Source organism: Seriola aureovittata, chromosome 20, assembly GCF_021018895.1.
Source record: "Seriola aureovittata isolate HTS-2021-v1 ecotype China chromosome 20, ASM2101889v1, whole genome shotgun sequence".
Lineage (NCBI taxonomy): Eukaryota > Metazoa > Chordata > Actinopteri > Carangiformes > Carangidae > Seriola > Seriola aureovittata.
The window spans coordinates 10,660,044-10,677,750 of record NC_079383.1 but is presented as its reverse complement, the minus strand read 5'-3'; the positions used below and the strand labels follow the sequence as shown (position 1 = coordinate 10,677,750).

General features: G+C 39.2%; 1 protein-coding gene across 4 annotated transcripts in view; it reads left to right on the top strand.

Annotated features, from left to right (window-relative positions):
* The window catches only part of tpk1 (thiamin pyrophosphokinase 1), a 70,831-nt gene that overhangs the window by 31,973 nt on the left and 21,151 nt on the right, over positions 1-17,707 (top strand). For 3 of the 4 annotated variants that reach the window (XM_056364615.1, XM_056364616.1, XM_056364617.1), the window contains exons 6-8: positions 251-346; positions 10,011-10,157; positions 15,328-15,436. In XM_056364615.1, the coding sequence (XP_056220590.1) occupies positions 251-346; positions 10,011-10,157; positions 15,328-15,436 (352 nt within the window). Of the gene's footprint in view, positions 1-250; positions 347-10,010; positions 10,158-15,327; positions 15,437-15,870; positions 15,893-17,707 lie in introns of all 4 variants that reach the window. The other variant, XM_056364618.1, reaches the window with a different exon arrangement.

Genomic DNA, 17,707 nt, shown 5'->3' with positions numbered 1-17,707 from the left:
GTTTAGGGCCACTGACTGGAACCTCTACATTATTCAGCAACACAGCCCGCAGACAGCCAGACAACACTAAAACACTGATTTATACCACACCACCCATCTCTCTTTCTCTCTCTCTGATATTCTGTACTCTGTTATCCCCCTATCCCTTATCTCTAACTGAGTTTTTGTTTTGCTATCTATGTATGTATACATCTGTTTGATTGTGTTTTGTTATCTGTGTGTGTGTTACCAATTTTCTTTATGTGCGTAGGGGTGCAAGCTGATAGAAACAGATGACCAGGATCTAACAGACTTCACCAAGTGTCTTGCAATCATGTTGAAGGAGATTGAGAGACGACAGTTGCAGGTAAGCACACCAGACAAACTGATGGTTTCATTCTCGCATGACTTGGAATGAGGCCATGCATTTTTATAATTAAAGGAATAGTTTGACTTTTCGGGAAATACAGCACAAGTTAGAAGTTTGTAATTCGCTTTCTTGTGAAGGGTTACTTGAGAAGATTGATGATACTCTCAGAGCTTAGTGTAAAGACTGGAAACAGTGGAAAGCACCAAGCCTGGCTCTGTCCAAAGGTGACAAAATCTGCCTACAGACTAAATGTTATGTGTCGTTTGTTAAATCCATCCAAAAACTCAAGTGAAAAAACAAGTAGGGGTTTTACAGAGGAGTTATGTGCTGGGGGCAGTGACTTCCTAGTGCGCCATATAACTCCCCATAAAACCACAATTTGTTGTTTTTTGTGTGGATTAAACAAACAACAGTGTGTTAATTAGTGAGCTTTGGTAAGCAGATTTTGTTTTACCTCTTAACAGAGCAGACTGAACAGTTTCCTTTGTTTGCGGTCTTTATGGTAAGCTAAGCTAACTGTCTCCTGGCTCCAGCTATGAATGTGATCTCTCTCTGCAAGGAAGCAAATTTTTATTTTCCAAAATGTTGACTATTCCTTTATTGGAATTGCTCTTGATCGGCACATCAGTGCCACAGACGTTTTTAAAACATTATTGCTACAGTTGTCATTAGAATAAATAGCAGTGGAAGTAGCTTTGGGTAAAATGAATAAGTAAAGCTGTCCACTCACTCAGCCTCTGAGAGTTTATTGCCCTTAAGCAAGGCATTCAGTCCTCAGGTATTTAAGATGAGCTGCTCATAGGTCAATAGCGTTGGACTGTGGTTGACTGCGGGTAGATCCCAGGTGTGATTGTGTGTGGGTGTATGCATATGAAACAATGTGCTTCAGGAAAAGAACATTCATGCTCTCTCACCATTGCCTGAGGAAAAAGTGTTGAAAAGTATCATAGGAATAACACCTACACATAGAATACACGTGTAATTGTGATTTGCCTGTTTTTAAGGAAAATACTGCATTTTTGTTGAAATCTTTTCAAAGTGTAAAGCATTTCTGAACAGCCTGATCTTTGCGATGAGCTGCCAGCCAGAGCGAAGCCCCGTGCCCAGCCAGCTGCTGCAGAGCCAGACACACATGGTGATCTGATCCAGAGATTGACAAAATTTCCACTCTGACTCTCAAAATGTCAGCTAATTTGCACAGAATGTACATCACCCAAGGAAAAAATGTTATATAATAAACAAAAAAAATGGTATATTTTCAATTTCAAGAATGATCATTATTAAGATGAGCAGTGTCAGGGGAAATTATGTTTGTCTGTCTCTTTCCCCTCTCTCTTGCTGTTTCCCTATCTTTCTATTTTCTGCATTATATGAATTTTTAAGAAGCATGATGAGTGTTGCTCCAATCACTGCCGAGTGCCCCAATCACTTCACATCTCTAAGCTGATGAAAGACCATGGAGAAGACGCTTACAGACACACAAACATGCATGTCAGCTCGTATGCACACATGTTGCCACGCTTGTCACTCTGTTTTTTTGGTGACAGACTTGAAGAGAAGATAAACTTTTGTCCTTCCCTTCCATGGGCTCTTTTTTTTTCTCAGCCTGACTAATATTTACTCTACCTTTGATTTGGCACTGAGTGTTTGTCCGTCTGTCCGCCTGCGAGAGATTGGGGCCCGGCAATCAGTTTTTGGCGCCCTATAAGTGTTGCTGATACTGTCTTTTTTGTTTGTTTGCCAGGATTTTTCCTCTTTTCTTCAAAAGCTATGACTCTTCCTTGAACTTTTGTTCCCTTCAACACTGTGAATACGCATGGGTTGTATAAAAGCATAACTTTTCTAATGATTTAATGTCATGCCATGTCATTTTCTCTTTTGCTCACCTTCAGTAATTTCCATCCACTTAGCCTGTTTAAATGAATTACATTCATAGATGAAATAATACCAGGGTGATATGCAGATTGCTGAGCATTTTGCTCCTGTTTAGGCTGTTTAAGATTCAACATATTAGCCCCTGAATGTTTTCCTCTACACAGCGTAGCGCTCGATTTAGAGAATTTATCTCGTATTGAATTGGGTGAAATCCCAAAGAACGGTATCAGAGGATTATGGTGGGTGGATGAGTATGTGTTTGTTTGTGTGTATACATATATATTTGCATTTGCATACGTCTCAGTGTGTGTGCATTGGAAAGTGTGTCTCTCTTTGTCTAAATTGCACATGTGTTTGTGATAGGCTAGTTTATGTCTGTACACTGTTTGTGTATCTACTTGTTGAAAAGTGTGTGTGCATTTGTGTACACTCTGTATTTGGTCAGAAACGGTCTCTGCTTTGTATCTCTGACAGTAAAGACATACTCTGCCAATTTATATTCATGGTTTAATGCCACACCGCACTGAAGTTTGTTTTGAGTTTTGGTTTGAGTCATCCAGTGTTCCTGATTGGCATCTTTTGTTAATTGCCTCCATTGCATTGTATTTGTTTTGTTAACTGCATTCATTGCCAGACCAAACTTACCTGAGGAACTGATTTTGGTAAGCATGATATAGGGTGTGATCTAGATGGGTGTTTCCTAAATTGAATTGATATTTGGTTTCCTGATATTTGGGCTTCTTTTGGAGGATTGTGATTTTAGATTTGTTACAGTTGACTGTCAGGGCCATGTTCTGATAGCACTGCTCCAGAAGGTCCAGGTGCTGCTGTAGTCCTTGTTGTGTGAGTGACAGCAACACTAGGTCACCAGCATAGAGCAGGAATTGAACTTCCTTGGTGTTAAAGGTTGAGCCAAGGGTTCCACATTGCTCCAACAGTACTACTAGGTCATAAATGTAAATGTCAACATGGAGACACCTGTAGCTACTGGTGGTAACAACAAATGTGGTTTAATACTACAGGTCACAGAATTCTGAAGGCAGCAAAACAAACTATTGTCATTTTAATAAAGAAGTCAAGCAATAATTGGCCTTTTTTCATCATTCTATGAGCAACCATGATCTGATTTTATGCTGCACACATTTTATGCTGAGAAGTTGAAGGTGTGCAGTCTGTCGACTGCAGCTCTTCATCTAACAGCTCATTGTGGCTGCGCCTTCTTGTTCCATTACTCCCTGCAATATTTCAAACTGATCCACTGTCAAAACATGCCAAGAAATGACCATTGTCTTGTTTTGTAGACACATTTTTGATGAATGATAGCAGTAAGTGCTAAGCTCACTGACAAGCACGTTGCATTTCCTCTGACTACTTCATTATAATAGTCAACTCGTGTGGACTTAATTATTCATGAAGTTTGGCCCTTACACCAATTTGGAACATTTTATGATATAATCCCTCTTGTTATTTAAAATCAGTAAAAAAAAAAAAAAATGTACCCTTGGTTTTAGGTCTACAGGATGATTAATGAGAGTATGTGGAGTGTAAACATGGTCAGTATGTGTTCTGTGTTCCATGAGGAGGGCCAGCATCCAAGCATTGATAATGCTGCTAAAAACCCTCCCCAGATTACTGCTCACACAGATGCTTTGGTAATTGTTAGCATCCAATTTGTTTCCATTCATATGTATTGGGCAAAGAGCCCCCGGCTCCAGATCTCAGGGAAGCAACCTGACTGAACAACAAGATTGAACCACTGAAGCAGGGCTGTCTCAGTTCAGGGTTACTGTGTTTCAGCATTTCTGTCCTGATGTCCTCTCGTCCTATCCATTGCTAGATTTTAGTTACATCATGCTGTATTCTAATTCCTTCATTATTATGTATATTGTATCTGTTTTATGTGGATTCTCAGTGTTTCAACATAAGTTTTTCTTAGGTCTGTGTTTTGTGGCTGATGTTATTTCAGGTTGGATTCCTGTCTTAATTTCTTAATTACTTTTTCAGTCTCTGTTTAGATGCGGAGCTGTTTGTAGTAAAACCTGCTTTACTGGCTGATTTATGACAAATAACATTTATTTTTGTGAAATCTGTTTAATTGGTTTAGGTGAAACTGCAAAGAGAGGAATGTATTAATTAGATGAGCGACGTTATTACATTTTTAAGTTTAACTTCACCATCAGAAGTGCATTCATATGGATTATTTATTTTATGTACTTTACATGGCTCAGTTTCTGTTTTTGTCAGAAATATGTATGGTTGGTTTTATGTATACATTCATCTTGCAGTGATATGATAGTGGGGTCTGTGCACTGATGAGGGTGGGGTCCATGTCAGTAATGGGTCGACTACACTAGTCCCAAGAGATGACCAAAATGTGAACCTCCTCAAGGCCTTTCATCTTGCCATTAAGCATATCCAGACCTAAGGAGCGACAGAGATGCAAGCTCTTTCCCCATTTTGTTCACAACATGGTCTTGTTTGTGTCTGTGGCTAGAAATGGGGTTGAGGTGTAGAGAGGACTGTCCAAATATGTGGCTGTTAACAGCAGGATCCACTATGTCAGGTGCACATCCTGTTCTGGCATTACATCTCCCATCAATAGGGCAGTACCCTGGGCCTGGTAATACCGGATCTCTTTATGGAGATTTTCAGAAAGTTTTCATCATAATAAGCGACTCAATGGGAGAGGATAGGCTGCACATATGTACTGATCATTATGACATTTGGCAATAATTTTGTTTAGCTTAAGCCAGATGTGTGTTGTTGCTTAATCTCTACTGTGACATATGTGTTTCTGTTTGAGGGACAGAAGTAATATCTCTCTATAGTTTGAGGGACAGTGGGTGGCTGTGACTTTTTATGCTAGAAATTAACTCTGGGTCTGGTCTCTTACGTCCAAATTTTAAATTCAATTCAATAATGATTCAATACATAAAGTAAAAAATATAAACAGGAACTAAGGAATAGGCAACAACCTCTATATTAAAGATGAGTTGTAGCAGTTGCTTCCCCTCTCCGATGTCTGAGTGGTTGGCCACTCCCTGTGCAAAGTTCAGCTGCATCCCAGGGTGTGGCATGGCTTGAACCATGTCAGGCTGTGTTTCTGCATAGTATGCTGCTCCAGATATGTGTCCTTGAGGCCCGGCACCACTACTTGCCTGATTTGTAGTGGGTTGGGCTCTGTTTGGCTGAACTCTGGTCGGCTGGGGTCTGGTTGGCTGGGTTCTGGTAAGCTGGGCTCCGGTAGACTGGGCTCTTACAGGCTGGGCTCTGCTGAGGTGTGCTGTGCCAGATGGCAGTCTTCTCTTCATTGGCCAGTGTGGTGTGTGCTGCTGTCCATGGCTGGGCTGTGGTTGGGTGTGGGACCGGAGACTCTCATATGTCAGAATTGGGTAATGGATGATGTTGACCTTGTTTCGTGTTGCACACTGTGAGGGGATTGCCCTGTTTATATTGTGGATCAGCTCCCAGGAGAAGCCAGTCTGTGGCAGGAGTGTGCAGATGGTGATGTCAGCCCTGGGAAACTCCCTAGGTCTGTTTGTTACTCTGTCACCTTTCCTTTTTAAGTCTGCTCCGAGTGTCTCAGGGTGGTCTCTGAGCAGCTTGCTTGTGTATTTTTTCCTGCTTCATTGATCATGTTCGTTGTTAGACTTTAGATTCCTTAATTTGGTTGTAGTTGTTTTGGGTCCATTTCTCCAACAGATAAATTACTGCTGTGTTCTTCACATTCTCTATATACAGGGCTAGGCTGTTTAGCTATGTTTTTACATGGATGTAATAGAAGTCAATTTTTTCTTTAAATAAAAATGTTCCAAGGAATGTCCTGCAGTTAATTTCTCATATTCTTGTGGTCCTCCTCCTGTTGTCCTTTTTAGTAGTTTTGTCCTTGAGGTTCCATGACAGTTGACAGTTGTTACTGTTACTAGTTGTCTTTCTCCCACAGTTTTATTTACTTTTAGTTTACTGGTTTCTCAGATTGACTTGAAACTCACCCACTTTGTTCCCACACTCTTAAATTATTTTCTGTGGTAGGAGCTCATGTTTTGTTGTTTTTTTTCTCTCTGGTTGATACAGTGCATTCAGAAAGTGTTCAGACCTTTTTTTTTCCATGTCTTGGTATGTTGCAGCCTTGTGCTAAAATAAAAAAATAAAACATTTTTTCATCCATCAATCTACTCTCAATACTCCATAATGACAAAGTGAAAACTGAATTTGAGAAATATTTGCAAATGTATTAAACAGGAGAAACTGAAATATCACACTGACAAGTATTCAGACTCTTAGTTGAAGCACCTTTAGCAGCAATTACAGCCTCGAGTCTTATTGGGTATGACACAACAAGCCTTGCACATCTGGATTTGGGGGAATTCTGTCGTTCTTCTCTGCACATCCTCTCAAGATCTGTCAGGTTGAATGGGGGCTGAAGGTGAACAGACATTTTCAGGTCTCTCCACAGATGTTCGATTGGGTTCAAGTCAGAGCTCTGGCTGGGACACTAAAGGACATTCACACAGTTGTCCCTAAGCCATGCTCTATTGTCTCAGCTGTGTGTCCTGAACCTTCGGCCCAGTCTGAGGTCCTGAGTGTTCTGGTTAAGTTTTTCAGTAAGGTTATCTCTGTACTTTAACCCATTCAGCGTTCCCTCACCACTGACCAGTCTCCCTGTCCCTGCCGCCGCAAAACACCCCCATAGCATGATGCTGCCAACGCCATGCTTCACCGTTGGGATGGTATTGGGCAAGTGATGAGCAGTGCCTGGTTTTCACCAGACATGATGCTTAGAATTGAGGCCAAACAGTTCAGTATCGGTTTCATAAGACCAGGGAATCTTTTTTCTCACAGTTTGAGATTACTTAATGTGCTTTGTGCAAACTCCATGCAGCTTTCATGTGACTTTCACTGAGGAGAGGCTTCAGTCTGGCCACTCTGCCATAAAGCCCATATTGGTGTAGTGTTGTAGTGACGGTTGTCCTACTGGAAGTTTCTCCCATCTCCACATGGGATCTCTAGAGCTCATCCAGAACAAACATTAGGTTCTTGGTCACCTTTGTTAACAAGGACATTCTGTCCTGAATGCTCAGTTTGGCTGGGTGGCCAGTTCATGGAGGAGTCCTGGTTGTTTCAAACATCTTCCATTTAAGAATTATGGAGACCACTGTGCTCTTGGGAACCTCAATGCGGCAGTTGTGTAACCCTAACCCATTTTCATCCACCCCATTGCTTGGTTTTCTGAAATGCATTGTCAGCTGTGAGACCTTATACAGACTGGTGTGTGTCTTTCTAAATCATGTTCAATCAGCCGAATTCACCACAGATGGACTCCGATAAAGGTGTAGAAACATCTCAAGGATGAAGGGAAATGGGAGGTAATTGAGCTAAATTTGAAGTGTAATAGCAAAGGGTCTGAATACTAATGTCAATATTTTTTTTAAATAGAAAAAATATCTAAAATTCTGTTTTCACTTTGTCATTATAGGGTAGATTGAGGTAAAAATGATTCTTTTTTATTGTAGCATAAGGCTACAACATAAAAAACAAAGTGTGAAAACATTGAAGGACACACTCGATTGCACTGTATGCCTCTCCCTCTTTCTCTTGCTGGCTCTCTCTCTTATTCTCTCTTACAGAGGGGAGCTTGTTACCAAATGTTGTTGTTTACAGTTTTGGTCATGCCTGTGCATACGGGGGTGTATGCCAGATGTTGAAATAACCTTTCAGTTACATTACATTCATTTCCCATTATGTAAAGAGATGACACTGCAGGACTTTCTTGATCTGTACTTTAAAACGGGTTAATGTATGCACATATACTTACATACAGGAAAAAAAATCTGTCACACATCTGTTATTGTAGCAAATTAATTTAGCTAATGTGATCTGACTGATCAGCAGCTGTAGGGGTAAGAGTAGTCAGTTCTCAAAGTTAGAAATTGTTTAACAGAGAAGTAAATTATACATGATTAGCTGCTATTCCCCTGATGTTTAGCTATTGACCAAGCAATTATGGTCAACATCAGCAAAGGTAATAGAGAATAATTACGTCCTACATTCTGTTTATTTATTTACAGTATATGGTTGAAGTGAAAACACTGAAGTGAAGCCAGTGTGACTGATTGTACATGGTTCATTTTCCATGATGGTGTGACTGTCAGTTGTCAGCCTGTGACAGCGCCTCTGCCCTCTAGACTCTGTTGGGTTTTAAAGCTGTCAGCACTGGTGCTTGACTGCTTGGGGACTTTGTATAAGGATATAACTGCTGAGAGCTGTAAATATTATATTTAAGTAAACTGCTGGCTCAAAGTTAAAAAGAACCCTATCTTAGCTCTGAGGTTGCAGGAAATGGTATTAGTTTAAGTAATCCACTTAGCTCACTTGATCTGCTGGTAACGTGTTTACCTCTTAATTCAAGAGATACTAGATGTTTACCCTCAGTGTAATAGCCTGGTTTCATTGTTTGATCTACCACTGATTGTTTATCTGTTCTCCATTGCATTTCCATCTTTAAGATCTGTGTTTAAAGTTTAAGTGTTCTAATGGCTTTTGTTGTTGTGCTTAGTTTTTTTTCCATAAAATGAAAACATTGATATTCTATACGTTTGTTATTTTCAACTAGTCCCATGCGTTTCAATCAATCAATCAGTCAGACTTTATTTATATAGCACTTTTCACACACAACAATGTAACACAAAGTGCTTTACAGAATAAAAGCAATAAAAACAAGAACCTCCAGCCCCCATCCACGCACAGAGCAATTTATCCATCTATTGATGATTTCCCAGACTGTCCGTGGCACTCAAGTTCATTAGTTCCAAATGGAGATGTAAAACCACTTTCAGATTTTATAATGCAAAGTCATTTCATCGCTGGGCACTGTAGGTTTTCAGCTGTAGAGTTGTTGCACATGTGAGTAATTACAGCGTGGTAAGATGGTATGTGTGGGATGGAATGAAAATAAACTGTGCGCCTGTGTTCATCATACAGTCATAAAAGAACAATCCATTCAGTGAAATAGTGTGGCTCATTGATGTGTTTTTATGGACAATGGACCGGACCTCATAACACAAAGGTTTTGGCTGCACAGGCAATACTTGTTATTAGGATCTATTGATCAGTGGTTTTGGTCTTAGTGTGGAATTTGTTTGTTAGAAAATATCAGCAGTCTTATGCTTTAACTTCAGCAAGAAGCATACTGGACTTGTTTGTTTGTCTGTTAGTTAACAGCATATCTCAAAAACTACTCAATAGATTTCAGTAAAAATGTATGAAAAATAAGTGATTAGTTTTTGGCTGAGATTTTAATTTTTTTTTCATATGTCATCTTCCATTCCTATAATAAGTTGCCTCTAGTTTCAGTCTATTTTACACACTTTCTATGAGTAGTGCTGCAAAATTTTAATGGCGATTCACATATGATTAGCTCCAGTAATACATTAAATTCAATAATAATGTAGTCATAAGTCTGACTCACTTGATGTTTTGTGCAATTCATCCATTTATAAAGCCATAATATTTCCTAATATAGGATTTAAGTTGTTCCTAAAATAAGAGCTGCCATCAGGCAATCAGCATAATTGTCTGTCAAAATGTGAACTATTTGAGTTCAAATGCAAAAAGAAAAAAACTTTTTTGGTTTGTGTCTTTTTCTTCATTTCTCTTTCTGCAAGTCACATTACCATAAGCTGAAAAAAAGTGTTTTCTCCTGTCATTTCAGCAGCATCCTGCCAGAGATTTTATATCAAACCATGGTATTTTTCAGTGTCTTATTAATCTCTGTCTGTCTTTCCAGGTGGATGCCATTGTGACTCTGGGCGGTCTTGCAGACAGATTTGACCAGACCATGGCATCTGTCGAGACACTCCACCACGCTCTGTCCATGACACAGCTGCCTGTGTTGATCATACAGGGGACCAGCCTAGTATATCTACTCAGACCTGTGAGTGTATTAAAAACACTCAGTACATAGCCATCGCATATATGCATACACATGCCATGAAGTTCCCCACAGTGCAATGATTCTATTAAGTGCATTGTTTTTCATTTAATTTTCTCTCTTTAAGCTAAAAAGCCAGCTGGCTATTTTTTCTTTCAGGTGTTGTTTTAAAAATGTCATCCTCCCAATATTTCACTTTGCATGAACCTGAAAGTGGACTTATTGTGGCTATATCTGTCTTATAAATTGCATATGAGAGAAACTACACACACAGGCATACCCACATTGTGTTTCAACATACTAGACCAACATTTTGCTCTCCTGCACTAACATCTCCTACACCTTCTAATCACTCCTCTCCCAGTCCTTCTGTTCATTTTCTGTTCTCTCTCAAAAATGTTCTTTTCCTTGTTCTGCTTCCACCTTGATTGGAGTGTTGAACACTTTGTTTCTTTGTTAAGTAATCACTTCAAGCGCACACAGACACACACACTTTGCTGCTCTTATGGTGCCCCAATTTGCTGTTGTGCATGAGTGAGAGAGAGAGAGTCTCTTTTGATGCTCCTAAATTGTTTTTCCTCAGTGCCAGCCACTTTCTCATGCTCCTCAGTTGATTGAATTTACAAGTGGGCTGGGTAGCTGCGATTTGGGACACACACTGGTCTTTTTTTAACTTTCTTTTTTTTGTGTTGTTTATTTGTGAGATCTTCTGGACAAACAGCTAACTGTCACACTTCCTGATGACATCTTGTAATATGTTAAGTGCGTAAACTTCTTTCTCATGCACTCCCTCCCTACTTCTTGTCATTATTCCAAAGACGCATTGTCATTTGCTGCTTCATACCTCGACACCTCCAATTAATCTTACTTCACTGAGGGTAAATTAAGCTCGTTTGTCAACGCAGCTCCAGTTCGCCAGCAACTGATGAACGCAGACGCCTGTACATGAAGGTGAACGCAACCTTCGAAAGGCCCAGTGCTATTTGTTCAAGTTACATCTGTAATTGAAGTGTTTACAACTTTTGCCAAATGTCCTCACCATCCGTATTCCATGCAATCACGACTTTGTTACGTGCTTAGCTGTGGGATTTGATGATACAATCAATACATACAGAGTTGCTCATGTTCTACACAATCCATAAACTCCACAAACCATAGCTAAATGACCAGTTATGTCCATTTTGCAAATTTAAGCTTATTTGTGACTCGACAGTGGCAGAGGTTGTACTATCCTGATCATGTACACACGTGCATTGTTTGGTGCCTTCAACTGGCTGAAGCAAACACTTTTTACAAGCAACATATTTTAAGAGTTCTAGTGAATCCTGATCTTCCTAAAGGACAATAATAAACTGTAACAATTTAGGAGATGTCACCTTCGTGCATTTTTCACAGTGTCATGACATTTTAAAGAGGCTATTTGTAAGTTTTCTCTGCTGCGGAATGTGGTTTCTTGCCATGGTGGCGATTTTCACTTGACAAGAGCTTCGGCCATCGTTGCGTTTACAAGACAAGAGGTTAAAGTATAATAAACCCTCTGTAGTGGCGTTACATCTTCAGAGCAAATTGGAGGCTACAGTGGGTCACTATCAGAGAAAAAATGATGTTATTTTTCTGTTGTTGTCTTTATCTAATAATATCTGACATGCACAAACTGTAATTATTCCAGGTCTCAGGAGGTGCTTTAAAGTCAGGTACTTAAAAATGTCTTTGAGAAAGATTAATAAAAAGTGACGTTAAAATTGCATGTCAGCTTTGCATTAAACACTCCTGATGACTTGTCACCTGAGTATCCTCGTCCTGTCTTGCACTCTGACTCTGATCCTCTCCACCACTGGGCTCTTCCTCTTCCTGTGTTTGTGCATTACTTTCAGACCTGACAATGGTCCAACTGGACAATGATGCGCACCTTACTGCATTTAGCTAATTATTACTTTTTAACTGCCTGTAATAATCAGGTGACGTCTAATATGAGCTCACCTTAAAGTAATTGCTGATTGGAATGTGACATTAATTCAGGAAAACTCTTTAAATTGGTTGTGCCTGGATGCAAAAGAAACAATATTCACCTATTTGAACAGCCCCAGAAAATCAGGTCACCACTTGACACATTCCTGCTGTGGTAAAAAACAGACACTCTTTGGAGAAAATAGTTTGAGGAAATTGCGGCTCTTTTCTTCCTCATAAGTGTTGGCCACGCCTTTTCCTGTGCTGATCAACGATACAGTGCTACTGAATCAGCGTAATGCCGCAATTGCAGTTACAAATGACAGAAATCCACTAAGTGCAACGCTTGTTAGAAAGTAACATGTCAGACTTTGTAAAGAGCTGGAGACGGCATGAAAATTGATGGCAACTGCATCATAATTTAATATCGAGGAAAAACCCTGCTCAGACATGCTCTGATTTAATCAGGGTTGTGCCTGGTTTGTTTTAGCTTTTGTTTCCCATACGAGGCGTCATATGGGAAACAAGTGTTATGATATCTTTTGGAAATATGTAGAAGACTTGTATTTTCTACAGCTGGCTCAGGGCATTGCATAATTCTCATGTCTTTTATTAAATTATGGGTAGGGACACTGCACGGGTTGCAGGCTTGTTTATTCAAAGTCCCTACATGACAAGAAGATGTTTTAATCTGTCTAGATCCCAAGGTGATGCTAAATTTACTCAATTTGGATATGAAAAGAAAAGACAAAATTTGCGCTGAGTTCATCTCTTTCGTTTGTTTTTCTCCTACTGTCTGCTCTATTGAGACTCGCTTGGAGGGCCAAGCAGAGCCACATTTCCTCACATTAGTGTAGATTCTTAAGAAAGCCTATGTCTCTGTGAGACAGCGTATTCGCAGCGCTGTGTCAGCCCAGTCCATACTATAAATCACTCTATAAGCACGCACACTCTAGGTCAGATCTACAGGCTTGTTTACCTGATGCCCTTTTGAGGAGTGAAACTTGTCCAAGTAAGAGCTGATTTAAATGATAAAGTGTGATACCTGAGCTATATTTGTGCTGAAGCACGTTAGCATTTACGTGGCATTCAAATATGAAACATAAACATGAAGTGAACTGACACTGGATGGTCTGTTCTGTACTGAAATAAATAATGTAGTGTAATAACTGCAAGACAACAAAAAGAAAGTTCCCATCTCTGTTTCTTCGAATCAGATGTTTACAAAAAAACTCAGAGAATAGTAAAAGTAATTGACCTATAACCGCATGTTTTTCTTGTATCCTGTTCTCAGGAGGTAAGATTCAGATATAGAATAGAATGCACACACAAAACCAATGACATGCTTGCATGCTAATTTATCAGTCTATGAAAACTCATAACAACATTTGTATATACATATTCTTAATTGTGTTATTAAATACTTAATGTATCTCCCACTAAATATTAAACCTGTAGCATCAGCATTGTTATTGTGAGGTATGTTATCATGTTATCCACTATTTTAGCCTCACAGATTCTCCTGTCTGCATCTCACACCATCTACAAACTTATTCACTTTGATTGGTAGCATCGATAACATGTCAGTGTTTGTCTTTTCTTAATGCATGTTTTATAAAGTATTTTACAGTTTTATTAAGTTTTACAAAAAAAAAAAAAAATCTAAATTGTTCACACGATGTAAATATAATCAAATAAAACCAACAAATGCATAACAATATATGCTGGAACATTATAAGCATAGTTCACTCTGTCTCATACCCCTGTAGCTTTCAAAAGACTCAAAACTTTGCATTAGATTTGTCCAGTCACTGACCAACTTTTAAAAATTAAACTTTTTCTCTTGAGCAGCAATTATCTTTCCCATGTTTCAGTCAAAACGTTGTTTGCAGTTAATCCACCAGCTAGCCTCACAACCACAAAAATGTACTTTCCTACCCTGACTCAAATCTCCCAGCAGCACCTCCTCATGATTTCCATATGTGTTTGTTCATGTTGCAGGTGCACATGTATTTACCCTTCCTAATAGACTCTCTCACTCTGACACACTTACACAAAGAGGCTGTGTTTATGTATAGAAAACAACCTCAGGGATGTTTCCTGAACACCAAAAGCTAGAATTTCCCCATCATTACTTCCCTCTGGCTCCGCAGCTCTAAGAAGCCAAGCAAAGAAAACTCTGCTTTAAACATGTCACACCTTCAAGAATTCAAACTCTTAACTGACTGTGCCTGTCTTTGCAGCCTGTGTCTGTGTCTATATGATCTATTTGGATGACTGATCTAATCTTTAGCTGTCAACACTTTTTGTCTTTGTATTAATGCTCATGTGTATAGCAGTTTGTACAAACCTAGTACTGCTAGCCTGCAGACATTCAAAGCGTTGATGATACATAATTCTCAGGTTTCAAGCATTTTTGGTTTTCTACATCTCCTTTACCAAATACTGATGTATTTGCTGTAATGAGATTGAGGTGTGTCTTTGTATTTTACACTCTGAATGAGAGAAACTTTGTTTTGACCTTTTTGCATTCCACCATAAGGCTTTTTTATAACCATTCAGAGTGAAGTCATTATTCAGCCTGAAGAGTCCGACTCTACCTTGCACCTACACTATGCAATGCTATTCCTTTTTTCTCCAAACCTTAGTTTCTAAAAGGGATATCATGTCATTTTTAAAATTTCAAAAACATTTCTTCATCTGTCCCTCAGATGCCATTCAAAAAGACTAAACACTGTTAACCATCCTCACCATCACTGATAGATAATGTTCTTTCTGATGAAATAATGAAATACGCTTTAGAATGCAGTGGCCCCCTTGACTTCAAGTGAGGTATTCATTTCATAATAGTGCAGTATAACCAGCTTCTCAAGTGAAAAGCTAGTTGTTAGGATGTTTATGTGATGTCAGAACAAAAATCTTTTGACTCCCTATGACAGACAGTAGAGTGTAATTCAAAATGGCAATGTATCCTTTTAAGTCTGAGTATTAACAGAAAATGGGTTGCAGCTTTGACAAGCGCAATAATTTATTTTAATGTGCTTTGTACCCTGGGCGAAGAAGCTAAGTTTCTCATTTGCGGCTGAATAGGTTTAAGAAGTCTTGCTTCACATTTATTTTTTCTTTTAATTCTTTTCACTGTCCTTGTTTCTACCTGTCATTGACTCTGTCATATGCACACAGACAATACTCATACATTTTTTCACTCGTGATGTGGTGTTTGCAGGGCAGCCACAGACTGGAAGTGAACACGGGCCTGGAGGGGGATTGGTGCAGTCTCATTCCAGTAGGTGGACCATGCCAAACAACCACCACTGGACTCAAGTGGAACCTGAGTGAGTCACCCTTTTTTCCTTTATAACAATGAAATGACACCAGAGCAGAAATTCCACACTAACTTTTCTTGTTACTAAACTTTGTTTGTAGGATCAGTAGAATCTTTACTTCAGAAACAAAATGTACAAATAAATGTAGCCCTCCTACTCAACTCTAATTTTTTACAGAATTGTCATGACATACCTCTTTACACCTGATAACACCTTTAGCATGGGAGGTGAATTGGTAGGAGTCTACTAAAATATTGAATTTGGTATGTGTCTACTTTAACAAAAACATATGACTCTGACTAGGGTGCAGAGAGGCCTGGTTAGCTTGATTTTATAGCTATACTGTTTATGTGAGCTTACAAACTCCCATGCATACCTTTTAAGTATTTCTTTATTTCTCTCGGTTCTCTCACGTTCACTGCCTGAGCCTCATCTCTCTTTAGTCCCACCCCCTCTCAGAATCCGGTAGGTAGTTGACACTCATCTCTGACTGGCACTGATTCGCTAATAACAGATTGACACCTGGTTACCCAAATAAACAAAGAAAAAAACACATGAGATGTTCAAGGACTATTCAGAACAGAAGACATTTCGGTACCTTCCCAAATAAATTATCAAATATAAATTCGTCCATATTAATGCAAACTTATTTCACACCAGCAGAAATTTAACAGACAATATTTCAACATATGCTGCATATTTATCAACTGAAACACATATTTAAAGAAACAAAATGTAACCAAATGTAGCAGGGCACTACATAAAGTATGAAATTTCACATTTGATCTTGAAAACATAATAAAATAACTTTTTGTAAAACATATGTAAGATTGAAAGAAAAAAAAAGGTCCAGAAAAATAGATTTGTGGTGAGGAGAAAGGAAAAACAACTTATGTAACTGTTATTTATTTTGCTAGTGAAAATGTCCAAAGTAACCAAGATACATGTTGAGAGACTGGTGGCTGTAAGTAGCCTGAAGATAAGTGTTTATATCTACATTGAAGGAGAAGAAATTCTTGATGTTCTAGCAGAGGTTGGAGCTCTGCTGATATCACATGGGGGTTTTAACATCTGAGGAAGCTGCTCTCCTCACTACAAATAACAGTTTGCTGCCAATACTGCAAACTTAAATTCACAGTGGAAACAACTTCCACTGAATTTTGCATAATGAGATACTGTAAAGTGCAGATGCTTATTTTGCTCCAGTCAAATGAGGCTGCATTTTTAATACATGTCATATATTGAAGACACTTACCTGCCACAATGAGCTTTTTATGTTCTTGAACATTGAAAATCCAATCAGACAACCATCTGAGGACCCCTGTGGTCTTGCCCCACTCTAAGCCTTATGGCCAGCTGTGTTCTTAATGAGTTGGCACAGACCAAACTGCCGCCCGTATGAGGGAAACCTGGACCTTCTGTCATTGGCGTTGCATAATGCATCTGCTTCTTAGTGGGTGTCCACCCGTAGTGTCTGTATGTGCGCGTGTACGTTTCTGGGAGTCTATTCCGGGAGTCTATACACTTGAGCGAGCACGCTTGTGTGTCCGTGCTTGTTTTAACATGTCTGTATGCCTGTTTGAATATGCCGCTGTGTGTGTGGGCCTCCAGTCCTGTTTATTAACTTGTTTTTTTGTGCATATTTTTTGATCAGCTGCAATGTGTTGTATATTTACTCAGCACACCTGTGTGATGGCCTCCTGAATGGTAATGAGAAGGACTTTTATACATGAGAGTCCTATGCAGATTAGCCAGTGATAACAAGATGCGTAATTAATCACATGCATATTTAGAAGGCTGGAAGTAATGATTTCCCTCTGGGGTCGGGAGGAAGGACCAGAATATGAAACAAAAATTAGGAATGTCAATTCTTTTCTCAAATGTTTGACTGCTTCATGCATAGCAACATTGCATCTTGTGTCGTTTACCTTATTCATTGATTTGTGCAATTGTTTTGACTGTCTGAATTTGTGTTTGTGCATGGTGTTCAACACAACTTGCTCAGGGAAGCCCAAATCACCAGTGTGCCACTCTCGGGTGATGCTAAGACTCTTTAGAAGTTCATTGAAATGATCCCCCACACTTGGGTTCAAAGCATTTCTATGATGAAAAATGTATGATCTTTATATAAAGAAAGAGTTTTGGGCTGTCAGCCATTACAGCCTTGCTGACCCAAAGGAGGCTTTTTGCTTGAATCCAGAGCTTGTTTTAACTCTTGCTTTAAAGAATAAAATTCTGCAATGATTCATGTTGTTTTGATCCAGAGTGTAAATTTGGGAT